This window comes from Oncorhynchus mykiss, chromosome 13, assembly GCF_013265735.2.
Source record: "Oncorhynchus mykiss isolate Arlee chromosome 13, USDA_OmykA_1.1, whole genome shotgun sequence".
NCBI lineage: Eukaryota > Metazoa > Chordata > Actinopteri > Salmoniformes > Salmonidae > Oncorhynchus > Oncorhynchus mykiss.
The window spans coordinates 43,795,552-43,809,966 of NC_048577.1; the positions used below are offsets into that span (position 1 = coordinate 43,795,552).

At 46.4% G+C, this 14,415-nt stretch overlaps 1 protein-coding gene across 16 annotated transcripts in view; it reads right to left on the minus strand.

The window, feature by feature from the left end:
* Positions 1 to 14,415, minus strand: part of LOC110486474 (nuclear factor 1 X-type-like) — a 183,499-nt gene that overhangs the window by 30,585 nt on the left and 138,499 nt on the right. For all 16 annotated transcript variants that reach the window (XM_036941173.1, XM_036941175.1, XM_036941181.1 and 13 more), the window contains 3 exons: positions 2,544 to 2,606; positions 1,014 to 1,088; positions 742 to 862 (listed from right to left, as the gene is read on the minus strand). In XM_036941173.1, coding sequence (XP_036797068.1) covers positions 742 to 862; positions 1,014 to 1,088; positions 2,544 to 2,606 — 259 coding nt within the window. The remainder of the gene's footprint in view (positions 1 to 741; positions 863 to 1,013; positions 1,089 to 2,543; positions 2,607 to 14,415) is intronic.

Consider the following 14,415-nt stretch of genomic DNA (forward strand, 5'->3'; position numbering starts at 1 on the left):
GTGAGACAGAGAGAAGGAGAGAGAGAAATAGAAGGAGAGAGAGGTAAAAGGAGAGAGAGAGAAACAGTGAGACAGAGAGATAGAAGGAGAGAGAGAAATAGAAGAAGAGAGAGGTAAAAGGAGAGAAAGAGAAACAGTGAGACAGAGAAGGAGAGAGAGAAATAGAAGGAGAGAGAGGTAAAATGAGAGAGAGAGAAACAGTGAGACAGAGAGAATGAGAGAGAGAAATAGAAGGAGAGAGAGGTAAAAGGAGAGAGATAGAAACAGTGAGACAGAGAGATAGAAGGAGAGAGAGAAATAGAAGGAGAGAGAGGTAAAAGGAGAGAGAGAGAAACAGTGAGACAGAGAAGGAGAGAGAGAAATAGAAGAAGAGAGAGGTAAAAGGAGAGAGAGAGAAACAGTGAGACAGAGAGAAGGAGAGAGAGAAATAGAAGGAGAGAGAGGTAAAAGGAGAGGGAGAGAGGTAAAAGGAGAGGGAGCGATGGAAGGAGAGAGGGATAGAAGGAGAGAGAGTGAGCAAAGGGGGAAAAAAGAGACAGAAAAAACACAGACAGACAGTTTGACGGATAGGTGGAAAAAACACCAGATGAAGAGAGGAGATAGAGGAAGGAGAAGAAAGGTCCCATCACGCAATCATAGCAGAGTGAGGAAAGCATTCACAAAGGTTAGACAGCATAGAATGAAGCGTACAGAAGCTAGTATTAGTAGGCTACAAAATAATCAGGTAATGTGTGTGTGTACCTGGTGGAGGGGGTGGAGGTGATGGAGCGGCGTCCCAGGGCCACCTGGTTGATATTGTAGTAGCCGGGACTCTCCAGGTCGGCCAGGGAGAAGTTGGGGCCGGACGCTGTGGCCACTGGAGCTGAGGCACACACACAGATATATGTGACTCTTACACAACTCTTTAAACAGAGAGTATAGTAGGAAAATGCATGTGAGAACCTTGAGGTTTGTGTGTACTGGTGAGTGTGTAGTGAGAGTGACAGTGACAGAGAGGAGAGGCAGTGACTCACTCTGTGACACTCGGACCAGCTCAGCCACGTTCCACACCCCTGAAGTCACAAAGCAGTCCTGGAAACTCAAGTGCCCTGGGAAAACAGAGATGAGAGCAATGAAGATGATGAGAAGACGCTAGGACACACACACACACACACACACACACACACACACACACACACACACACACACACACACACACACACACACACACACACACACACACACACACACAGGGAGCTGAAAAAGCCAGGCATAGAAAAACAGATAAGGCACTAGCATGTGTTTTCTATACGATAGGAAATGGCTTTGGTTGGACGTATCACGCACTTATCAGAAGCCCTATGGACAGGTACTCACGTCATGACTGCTTCAAGTCAAGCATGTCAAAACACTGTCCAGCAGGAGGCCTTAAATGTGCTCCACAGATTGTGCCCTGTGTAAGCTGTATACACACCATGCACACACACACACACTGTTTACATGGTGTCCAGTGGGCATCCAGTATGTCAGAGCTTGTTGCAACGTGTATGATGTCATTACTGCTATAGATTTTGGATTGTATTTGTGTGTTTAAGTTTTCTAAGAGCCCTAGTGTATGCAGGCCCTGGCAGTGGATATAGTGACCAAGTCTCTCTATCTAAGGCTATAGTGTAGTGTTTCCTGCTCCTGGGGAACTAGCACTACAAACCTGATTCCACTAATCAACTCATCATCAAACCTTCAGTTAGTGGAATCAGGTGTGTAGTGCTAGGTCAAAATGTGCCCCCGTTGGCTCCCCGGGAGCATGAATGACTAAGAAACAGTGCTGTAGTGTATGGTGTAGAGTTTATAGTGTCCACTCAGTCTATAGGTCCCTGGCTGGGTGTAAAGGAATGTGTATACACCCATATTGTGTATTGGTACCAGTTAGAACCTTTTTGAGTTCCATGTACAGTAGAACCCTCTGTAGAAAGGGTTCTACCTGGTACCATAAGGGTTGTACCTGCAACCAAAAAATGTTCTTCAAGGGGTTCTGCTATGGGGACAGCCGAAGAACCATTTAAGGTTCTAAATAGCACCTTTTTTCTAAGAGTGTAGGATGTCCAGGATCTCCATGGTTAGTGGTGCTCCTACTACACACCCTCTCCTCAGCCTGCCTCAGCCTGGGTTAACCGCAGCGGGGCCGGCTGTATGAGGTCAGAGCTCCAGTCGGCAGCACGGCCATGTGGTTCCCATCTTCCAATAACGTCAGGGTGATTTATGAGTGGGGTGCCACACTCACAGCCAGGCCCAGCAACATCAGCTTGCCTTACTATAATATACCCAAGCCCAACTCCACTGGGACACACAATAACACTCTATACTGGCCTGTGTGTGTGTGTGTGTGTGTGTGTGTGTGTGTGTGTGTGTGTGTGTGTGTGTGTGTGTGTGTGTGTGTGTGTGTGTGTGTGTGTGTGTGTGTGTGTGTGTGTGTGTGTGTGTGTGTGTGTGTGTGTGTGTGAAAGTGTTTAAACATGCATCTGCATGTATAAATGACAGTGTATATGTTCACACTGTGAACTCACCATTGGGCGGTGGCTTGATGTCTGTGTCTCCTTGCTGGTTTGAGCTGTCTGATTGTCCGGATTCTGTGGAAGAGAGACAGAGAGAGAGAGAAACAGAGAGAGAGATGGTGGAGAGAGGTGGAGGTTAGGCAGGAGACAGATGCCTGGACGGTACCCAAGGTGAGGGGGCAGTGGGCGGAGGACAGCATAGGAACACTTTGGAAGGTATTTTAAAACCCCTTCTTTCCAGAGGCAGAATTGGGTCTTAGATTAAAGGTTTAACATTAGAGTCATGAAATGGCAAATCAAACACCAAAGACTTTACTTTCCAGAGCCATTCACAGTAGAGGAATCACTACTAATACTCTCTCCAGAGAGCATCAAGTATCAAAGAGGAATGGTTTGGTGTTCCAGTTTGAGAGATGAAACAACTGTGTGTTTGTGACATTTCTTGCCCCATTGTATCTCTAGCACTCCTTCCTTTTCTCTTTTTTCTCTCTCTCCCTTACTCTCCCCACTCTCTTCTTCAGCATCCCTCTCTCTCAATCCCAGGGAGCCACAGTGAACACACACACACACACACACACACACACACACACACACACACACACACACACACACACACACACACACACACACACACACACACACACACACACACACACACACACACACACACACAGGGAGTCCTGTTTGACTGCAGGCTGTTGGCACAGTGTGGCAGGTGAAGTTCCCATGTAACCCCAGCTTGCAGCCTCTCTCTCCCTCCACACTGATGACTAGTGTAAGCTGAGGAGTGTAAATGTGAAGCCCGGGTCCGCGAGGCGTCATTGGGACTGCGTCTCACTCAGCTCTTTACCTTAACGACTGTGCACAGAGAGGCCTGTGCTAGTTTGGTTTGGCCCCGCTTGGTGCCATTCTTTCTCTGCTGCGTAATGCAACCTTGAAGAGCTTTATGGTTGGATCATATATACCATTCAAGCCAATTACCCCCACAGCACTGTAGGGTTTAAGGCAGTGTGGGCCAAGTATCCCCATTACCCCTACTACTAGGCCCCTCCCTCCCTCCGCTCCATCTAAGCCCCTCAGCATCCTCGTCTTGGGGAGGCTAGTCCTGCCGCATCATTCACCCCACCGCCAAACACGAGAAAACCAAAACAAAAGGACAGAATCGCCATATCACTGGTCTAAAAGGAGTCTCTTTTTCCCTCTCTCTGAATGGAGTCTCAGTCTCTCGCTCTTTTTCTCTACTCTCTCTGCTTCTCCCTCACTCACGCTGTCGCTCTGTGGAATCCTGGCACCCATTTTAGCATTTGGCAGCCATCTTAGCTTTGGCGGTACCAATACATTCCTGCTAGTTGATGGTGCACCCACACTCGCTAGCACACACACTCTCACACAGACCCAGTGGTATGGAAGATAAAAGATCTACAGAGGATATACACTGCGAGTGAAAATAAAACAGAGGATATACACTGCGAGTGAAAATAAAACCACCAAAACCACCGTTTGTCTCCAGTCATTGTTTGCCGTGCTGCTGAACCTCTGCAAGCTGCTAAATGAAAAGCTAGACTGGACGACTGCAGCAGAGCCGCGTTGACAAATCATCACGGAAAATAGGAGGAAACATAAGGAACACATCCAGACAGAGACCATTGTTACATTCCTGTGAGAGGTAAATAAGGTGAACTCGAGTGCAAGCCAACATTTCAACTGTCGGATGGTGTATAAGGGGACCATCTAAGTCTGTTGAGGCCCTTCATTTTGAAAGTAATACAACCTAATTTGGGCATACTCCCACTATGTAAAAACATCTTAATATGCTTGAACCTATATATTATCGAATTTTTTTGACAGAGTTCAATTTTTTTTACATTTTTTTTTAAAGAGTCTGGGTCATCATAACAACAGTAGGGATACCCCTCCATTCAGGTGGTTAGTGAGAGGGTGAGCTGTTACAGCAGTCACACTGACTCTGATAGAACCTGACAGCCCAGTTCTGCCTCATTCATTCTCCCCAGACATACCAGCTGTGATCAATGCAGCTCGACACCTGCGGGCCCCCCGGGGACCATACACCCAATCAGACTGGGGCCAGGGGGTTTCCTGACTACTCACCTGGCCAGGGAAAACCCTGGGTCCTTGTTATGGTCTATAGTTAAGAGTTTTTCCTTGTCATGTCAGGAAAAACTGTCCTTAAATCAGACCACTGTTAGATCACCAGTCTAATCTAACGGAGGCCCCCTGGTGGTCTGGTGGAGTGTTAACAGCATCCGTTAAATTCTAATAGCTGCTGTCTACTGTAGCCTACAGTATATGAACCTCCAACCCTACTGCATGGCACATTAGCAGTGCTAGTTTCCTGGTGCTGGATCTGAGTGTGTTGGAGGCGAACAAAGGAAGGATGATGAAGGGATGAACAGGGGAGAGCTCATCAAACAGAGAGGAGATGCTCTGACAATGGAGAGGCTGTCCATTATTAGTGCTGCTGCTCTACAAGCCAACAGGCTGGGAGGAGAACCACTGCCACCACGACACCATTCCAAGGGTTACACACACAGCAGCCATACACTGCTCACCCTTATCTACAGCACACAGTCGCCCCAAGGGCCCCTGTACACATCCTGGAGAGATAATGCATCACACACACTCTATTAAACAGACATACAGTACATACACATTAACAGACTCACTCCCATCACATTCATACACACATACACATACATTTGGCACTAAGTCTCCACATCATACAGTACATATACACTAAGTGTACAAAACATTAGGATGGCATAGACTGACAAGGTGAATCCAGGTGAAAGTTATGATCCCTTATCGATGCCACTTGTTAAACCCACTTCAATCAGTGTAGATGAAGGGGAGGAGACAGGCTAAAGAAGGATTTTTAAGCCTTGAGACATGGATTGTGTGAATGCTATTCAGAGGATGAATGGACAAGACAAACGTTTTAAGTGCCTTTGAACATGGTATGGTAGTAGGTGCCAGGTGCACCGGTTTGTGTTAAGTACTGCAACGCTGCTGTTTTTTTTAACGCTCAACAGTTTCTTGTATTTATCAAGAATGGTCCACCACCCAAAGGATGTCTAGCCAACTTGACACAACTGTGGGAAGCATTGGAGTCAACATGGGCCAGCATCCCTGTGCACATCTTTCGCCACCTTGTAGAGTGCATACCCTGACAAATTGAGGCTGTTCTGAGAGCAAAAGTGGGTTTTATACACTCAGTGTACTGACATTCTGGCTACAACACTTGAGTACATTTAAAACACTATACCCCATAGACTGAGGAAATTACTATTACTGAACGTAGGCCTACACACAGAAGTAGAATGAATAGAAAGGGCGTCTCCATTGCGAGTGTACCCATAGGAGCAAAGCAGGAAATAAAAGCAAGAAGTATGCCCATCAATCTGTGCTGTGATTTGTTGAATCAGCTCAACTGACATTACAAAAAAATACATTACATTGCATGAGCCACATCAGTTAACATAATTTGAAAGACCATTCTATATTACCATGGAAATGATTGCATCATAATACCAGGCAGCCATTGCGAGCGTACCCATGAGTTTATCAGTCACATTGCCAGGGTTAGAGGGTTCCAAGGCCCTTCTATTCATTCTGATTTCTATGGGCCTACATTACTAATCAAACACACTTGTGATTTGGATGCATCATAAAGACACGCAACAATATATGATAAACACACTCTCACTGTGCCAGGTCTAATAGACTCATTTGCCATGCGCATATTCATAAATGAATGCGCTCGTACATACAAATAGGCACTTTTTACCTACTTACCAGCCGGCTTAGAGCATTTGTTTATGCATTACAGGCACACATGAGCAAACAGCATGTTTTAATGTAATGTGCATCAACTGGAAGGGGATTTTACATGGCACAGTGAAAGATCAACATTGAGTCAAATGGCAGAGATAAAGCCAATGGTTCCACAGTCAAACTTGATGACAGGAGTGTGGATGGCCTCTCAGCAGGCTACTGTGCTCTGAGCCAGGGCTCAGCTCCGTCTCTTCTCTTCTGTCTCTCTTCACCTCTCTCCCTTTCTCTCTCTCCTTCTAAAGTACAATAACAGTCCTGGATTCCATCTCTTTTTCTCTGTATGTATTTATTTTATCTTCTCTCTGCTTTGTTTCTGACTGCTGTTACTGTCTCGGACTCAGATATATCTTCTCTCTCTCTCTCCCCCCCCATCTCTCCCTGCCCATCTCTCTCCCTCTCTCCCTCCCCATCTCTCCCTCTCCCTGCCCATCTCTCTACCTCTCTCGTTCTCCTTCTCTGGGAGTACAGTCCTGGATTAGACTCAGGTTGACCCGGCTGCCCTCGACTTCTGTCTGCCACACAGTGGGCCGGTTCAACTGAAAAAATGAACAGATGGAGGACAGGAAGTAGGTACACATACACACACACACACACAACAGCTGGCCAGATGTGGCTCACTGTCATTGTTTGTTTGTGTGTGTGTGTGTGTGTGTGTGTGTGTGTGTGTGTGTGTGTAGTGATGGCTGGGAATGGCTGATGAATGGTTGGTGTGACATGGCACTGCACAGAGGAGGCATGCAAAGTATAAATATCAACAGTAACGTGCTACTGTCATATGCTGTTGTGAAGTGTAAAGCTAACATGCTAACTACAAGTAAGTGTTACAATTAAGGCTCATAATGCTCTCTGTAATAGAGTGCAACAGTGAGCAACAAAGCTGCAGGCTACAGAACAGACGACCATGAGTAAATCAGGATAGTACGTCTGAATCTAAACAATCAGTATGCTGGCAAACAGCACTCTCTCTCTCTCTTTCAACAACTCCTCATCTGAGGCCAGCTCGCGTGTGTTCTCCCAGTGGCCGAGGGCCATGCCTGCAGTCAGACTCTCCCACCCCGGGTGTTGTGTCATTTAAGGATAGAGCGCCATGATTCCATTCACAGTGAAATGATAGGGACCTCTTCCTACGCCTGCGAGAGGCCTTTAGACAAACCTCTCTCTCTCTCTCAGCACCATCACACAGGGTTTTGGCCCTAACCCTGTCATTGACGGTAAACTGTTTGGGCAGGCGTGGCTACGGCCGCATGTGGGAACCCAGCTGTGGTGGACCCATATATCTCAGGCCTGACACGAGAGGAGCTGCCTGGCTGGAATCCCTCACACACACGCATGCATACACATACTGACGAACACACACACACACACACACACACACACACACACACACACACACACACACACACACACACACACACACACACACACACACACACACACACACACACACACACACACACACACACACACACACACACACAGAGAGCTACTGTATGTCTAACTATAATTGTAAGGACTTTCTGGGGACCATCAATTGATTCCCATTCAAAATCCTATTTTCCCTAACCCCTAAACCTAACCATAAACCTAACAATAACCCAAAATCTAATTCTAACCCTAAACCTAACCATAAACCTAACAATAACCCGAAATCTAATTCTAACCCTAAACCTAACCACTAAGCCTAAATTAGATTTTTTTTGTTGGTTTATTATTCTTGTGAGGACTTCTGGTACAAAAAAGTATAGTAAATCGTGTACACACACCACACACAATACTCCCTACATCTGAACATCAAATACAGCTAGAATAGGTCAATACCACAGTGGGAGTCTGGGTCGTAAGGTTAGGCTATGGCTCCCAGAGACCTAAACATCTTTGCTAGCCTGGTGTGAGCACACTTCCTTAATCGCCATGTAAACACATACCAGTAGCAGGATTATGTGTTTGAGCAGCACGTAGGTTTACAGTATATGATCTATATGTTTTTTTAGTGTAAAAGATGGATGTCGAGTAAAGGTATTTGACCAAATATGTATACATGCAAGCTTGTATATCGTGTCGATATCCCAAAAATGTTGATATCCAGAAGCAGTCCTTTTCACTTCATGATAGTGGGCGTGCACATGTGGTTTCAAGTGCATGAACGTAGTACATAGGCTACGCGTGTGTGTACACAGTCTCCTCTCCCCGCACAGCAGAATGGGAAAGCCCCCGCAACCTCCCCATCCCCCAGTCCTCCACACCCACCCCTGGATAAAGAGCCCCCAGAGCCTCTCCAATTGGGTTTCTCTTAAGAGTTTTATCGGTATGATGCTAAACATACCTTAATGCCCTTAAAATGTTCCAACCCCTCCTAATCCCCCAGGCTATCCCACACAGATGTTCACTCAGTTCTTTTATTGGACATTATTTTAACATTTAAAAAATCCCCACTTATTTATTCATTTCCTATCTTCCTAACCATACATCATCATCTGACCATCCCCCCCACATCCCCCCTTTCTCACCCCATATTTCGGCAGGCATTGTCATTGGACACCCGTGGTGGATCCTTTGAGTTTAAGCTCCTTGGGGCAAAGAGGGCACCAGGTTCAGAGGAGACATTAGCCAGTGTAGACAGATTCCAATATATTACTGGACTTCAGTATTAGATCAGTATGTTGCCGTGTGATTAATTGCGAGGGTGTACAATGTATCCGTTTTGGTAAGAATATAAATATATCTACTGTACATGAATATTTCTATGAGATTGTATCTTAATGTGTATAAAATAGGCATCATACTTCCTCCAGAGCATGTGTGTATAATACGAGATAAGCATGTAAATTGTGTGAGTGTGCGTGAGTGAGTGTAGCAGTGAGTACATGTGAGTTTGCGTGCGTCTGTGTGTGTGTCTCTGTGTGTGTGCTCTGCATGGCGGCCCCAGCTCTGTGCCAATGAGGAGCAGGTGTGGGGAGGCTGCCCTGTGTAGCCCGGTGCCCATCTGCGTGCCCGTCTGTGTGCCGCCTGCACCCACACCGTGCCAACACCACACAGAGCAGGGGGAGCCATGGGGCGAGAGGGGGTGAGTGGGGCCTAAGGGGACTCAACCATGGGAGAGTGCAGAGGGGGGTGGTGAGGGTAGAGGAAAGGGGCTGGCGTCCTGCCCATGTATACCCCTCTCCCTATTCTCTCTCTGATGCTTTCATCTTTTATCTGTCCCTCTGCTGATCAACCAGGGTGTAAAGAGCCAGACACACAGTGTGACAGTAATTCACAGAGCAGCATAGGCCATTTAACTTGATTGATTGATGTATTGGTTTTAATTTGATATGACAGATAAATAGCCCTCTGTGCTGATTCAAATGACCCTGACTTTCTGAGATCCCATGTGTTTCCTTTTGAAATTTCACATACTGTTACTATAAGGCTACCTCTCTTTCGTATCGTCTGAGATTCCCAAAGATTGAAAAGCTGCCGCGGTCATCCCCCTCTTCAAAGGGGGAGACACTCTAGACCCAAACTGCTACAGACCTATATCTATCCTACCCTGCCTTTCTAAGGTCTTTGAAAGCCAAGTCAACAAACAGATTACTGACCATTTCAAATCCCACCGTACCGTCTCTGCTATGCAATCTGGTTTCAGAGCTGGTCATGGGTGCACCTCAGCCACGCTCAAGGTCCTAAACGATATCATAACCGCCACCGATAAGAGACATTACTGTGAAGCCGTATTCATCGACCTGGCCAAGGCTTTCGACTCTGTCAATCACCACATTCTTATCGGCAGACTCAACAGCCTTGGTTTCTCAAATGATTGCCTCGCCTGGTTCACCAACTACTACTCTGATAGAGTTCAGTGTGTGAAATCGGAGGGCCTGTTGTCCGAACCTCTGGCAGTCTCTATGGGGATGCCACAGGGTTAAATTCTCGGGCCGACTCTCTTCTCTGTATACATCAAAGATGTTGCTCTTGCTGATGGGGATTCTCTGATCCACCTCTATGCAGACGACACCATTCTGTATACCTCTGGCCCTTCTTTAGACACTGTGTTTACTAACCTCCTGACGAGCTTCAATGCCATACAACTCTCCTTCCGTTGCCTCCAACTGCTCTTAAATGCAAGTAAAACTAAATGCATGCTCTTCAACCGATCGCTGCCCACACCTGCCCGCCTGTCCAGCATCACTACTCTGGACGGTTCTGACTTAGAATATGTGGACAACTACAAATACCTAGGTGTCTGGTTAGACTGTAAACTCTCCTTCCAGACTCACATTAAGCATCTCCAATCCAAACATACCCTCATAAAACTGACCATCCTACCGATCCTCGACTTCGGCGATGTCATTTACAAAATAGCCTCCAACACTCTACTCAACAAATTGGATTCAGTCTATCACAGTGCCATCCATTTTGTCACCAAAGCCCCATATACTACCCACCATTGCGACCTGTACGCTCTCGTTGGCTGGCCCTCGCTTCATACTCGTCGCCAAACCTACTGGCTCCAGGTCATCTACAAGTCTCTGCTAGGTAAAGCCCCGCCTTTTCTCAGCTCACTGGTCACCATAGCAGCACCCACCCGTAGCATGCACTACAGCAGGTATATCTCACTGTTCACCACCAAAGCCAATTTTTCCTTTGGCTGCCTTTCCTTCCAGTTTTCTGCTGCCAGTGACTGGAACTAACTGCAAAAGTCACTGAAGCTGAAGACTCATATCTCCCTCACTAGCTTTAAGCACCAGCTGTCAGAGCAGCTCACAGATCACTGCACCTGTACATAGCCTGCACTGCACCTGTACATATCTGTAAATAGCCCATCCAACTACCTCATCCCCATACTGTATTTATTTATTTATCTTGCTCCTTTGCACCCCAGTATCTCTACTTGCACATTAATCTTCTGCACATCTACCATTTCAGTCTTTAATTGCTATATTGTAATTACTTTGCTACCATTGCCTATTTATTGCCTTACCTCCCTTATCCTAACTCATTTGCACATACTGTATATAGACTTTTTCTACTGTATTATTGACTGTATGTTTGTTTATTCCATGTGTAACTCTGTGTTGTTGTATGTGTCAAACTGCTTGCTTTATCTTGGCCAGGTCGCAGTTGCAAATGAGAACTTGTTCTCAACTAGCCTACCTGGTTAAATAAAGGTAAAATAAAATTAAAATAAATAAAAAAAGGCTACTAAAAATATACTTTAACAAGTGTAATGACTGTTTGGCCACCAGATGTAACTCACTGGCAGTGGGCAGTGGGCACAGAACACATGCTAAAGAAATCTGCTAAGAGAGGTAAATATGTGACTGCATTCTGTGAAACAGGAGCGATAGGGGGAGGGGACACACACAGACCTATAGACAGTGTACAGAATCTGCATGGACATACTGTATGAGTGTGTGACCCTGTGGACCGTATTGAGAAGGGAAACAGCAGGCCTATATGACAGACATGAGAAAGTGTGATTTACATGGAAGTGGTGTGTGTGGGCACAGCCTGTGTGTGGGTCTGCTAGTGGGAGTGAGGGTCATGTGATGTCCCTCTCTGCCAGGGAGAGAGTGAGACAGAGAGAGGAGAGAGAGAGAGAGAGAGAGAGAGAGAGAGGGAGAGAGAGAGAGAGAGAGAGAGAGAGAGAGATAGGAGAAGGGGGCTAGGGGGGTCGCGAGAGCTGTGGGAACACCAGGCCTTGCCAAGAAAGAGGAGAGCAGAGAGAATAAAAGGAATGAGAAAGAAAGAGAGACTTGTTGGCAGAGAGTGGGGGGAGGGGAGCAGAGAGGGGAGGAGAGGAAGAGAGAGTACAGCCATGATCAAAACTCTCTCTGCAGGGTAGAGGAGAGGAGGAAAACACACACACGCAGCAACCAGGAGACAGGGCCAGTCCCGGTGTTAGGGTCACAGTCTACCAACTCTGACCCTGTGTCTGGGGCCACATGCATGAAGTGGTGTGCTCTGATCTGGGCCTATCAATTAAGGAGAGAACAGAGACTGACCTGCCACTCAGGCTGTGTGTGTGTGTGTGGATTGGCAGGGGGGTATCACACAGAGAGCATATAGAGTGTGAACTTGTGAACTTTTGGCCAGCAGTTCCAGCGCCATCTTATGCCAGTCTACCCTCGGGCACAGGGCAAAGTCTTACCAGTAGGAACAACAACAAGCATGAGGAAAGTACTGGAATGGAATATTCCATTCTCTTCCAGCAGGGGCATACGTCTATTTGCCTTTGTGAAAATGTTTGTATAACACAATGTGGGCCTCACAGTGCAGCTCTGCCAGAGGGACAGTATGTGGTGAGGTGTTGGGCTCCTTGGTGCAGCTCTGCCAGAGAGACCACAATACCATAACAGCAGTCATCTGCCAGGTTGTCTACCACGCCATGTAGGTTATAACATGAGATTATAACCCTCTATTCACGTTCTAAGAGCCTGTTATATCACACTATTTACACCAGTGGGCCTTAGTTTAATCCAGTGAGACACCAGGCCAAAAATATTTAACGATTTATTTCGGGTTTGTGCACTATGCAAATAAATGCTCCCAAATCTATCTGGGCTTGGAGGACGTGTTTAACGAGGGCAGTAAAACTCCACACAAACACATAAATGCCTGTAAAAATAATGTGTGCGCTGCATAAATGCTCTTTCTGACTAATGAATTAGAGAGCGATGAATGGACATGTAAAAATCCACATCCTGTCTAGATGATGCCAAAGGCGTCTGTATGTATGTGTACGCTTATCTACATATTGAGTGCCAAAGTGTGTTTGTGTGAATGTGTGTGTCTCCTCTCCTCTCTCTTGCCCTGCTCAGTGTATGACTGTGTGGGTTTATGTCAATTTGTATGAGTGTGTTGAATTAGGGAGCTTGGTGCAGCTTCCCTAAGTCGATGCCAGCTCATTGTAGGAGAGAGGCCAGTGACAGCCCTTATCTCACTCACACACACACACACACACACACACACACACACACACACACACACACACACACACACACACACACACACACAAAGGCCGATCCAGGGAACTTAAGTCCCTGTCATGAAGGGCTTTCCCCAGCAAACACGAAGGAGGGAGCGAAATCAATCTTCCTGTGAAAAAATTGAGCGCCAACCGAGAAACAGATGAGCCCATGAGAAACAACAATCAGACAAATGGGGGCACCGATAGAGAATCAACCTCTGACCACCAGCTGTCTGCGTGTCATGGGCCCAACCGTCATTTGTCTGCCTGTCCTTAACTGACCCGACCTCAAGGTCATTGGCTCAGAGTCAGCGGGAGGGTGTGTGTTGCGCACGCTCCTGCTATCTGTGTTGATGCTGGCTTTATCTCATGCACAGCAGATAAGGTGAATAAACAATCTGTCTGGACTTCCTTCAGGGTTAAATGCTATGTGGGCCAGCCAGGACACCTAGCCTAGTGCTGCACACACAGACAGGTGCCCAGGCCTACTGCCCTCACATGAAGCTGTTGCCCAGGATCAGGGCCAATGGTGCTGGGACAGGGGTTACAGTCAAGTCCCAGGTTTCAGCCAGAGAGCACAGGCCCAAAGTTGAGTTGGATTTCGATAAGCTATGTTGCTGACATAACAACAATGGTGACTGAGTGGAGCCTGTGTGTGGGTATACTGTATGCATAGCTGAATGAGTAAGTGATGGGACCTCATGAAGTACTGCTGCAAGGCTTAGTTCATATCATTCAGCTTATGGAAGCACTCAGCTTCTCTCATTGTAAAGCCGATAATTGGAGATTTATTCCATCTATCAATTCATCTATTAACTTATTAACCAAGATAAGTCTGTAATACCTTCCTGCTTCCATCGGTCTCAGAAAATCACCTCAATAATAAGAGATTATCAATGACAATCCACTAACACTATAATACGTATAACATTATCATTATCAATCATCACCATCTCTTGAAGCACTTCATCAGACATGTTCTAACATGTTTCAACTGTAGAGAGAAAGAGGGAGATGGAGACAAAGAGAAAGAGAAGGGAATAAAAGCTGTAAACGAAAGATTGGAGAGCCTCTCTCGTACAA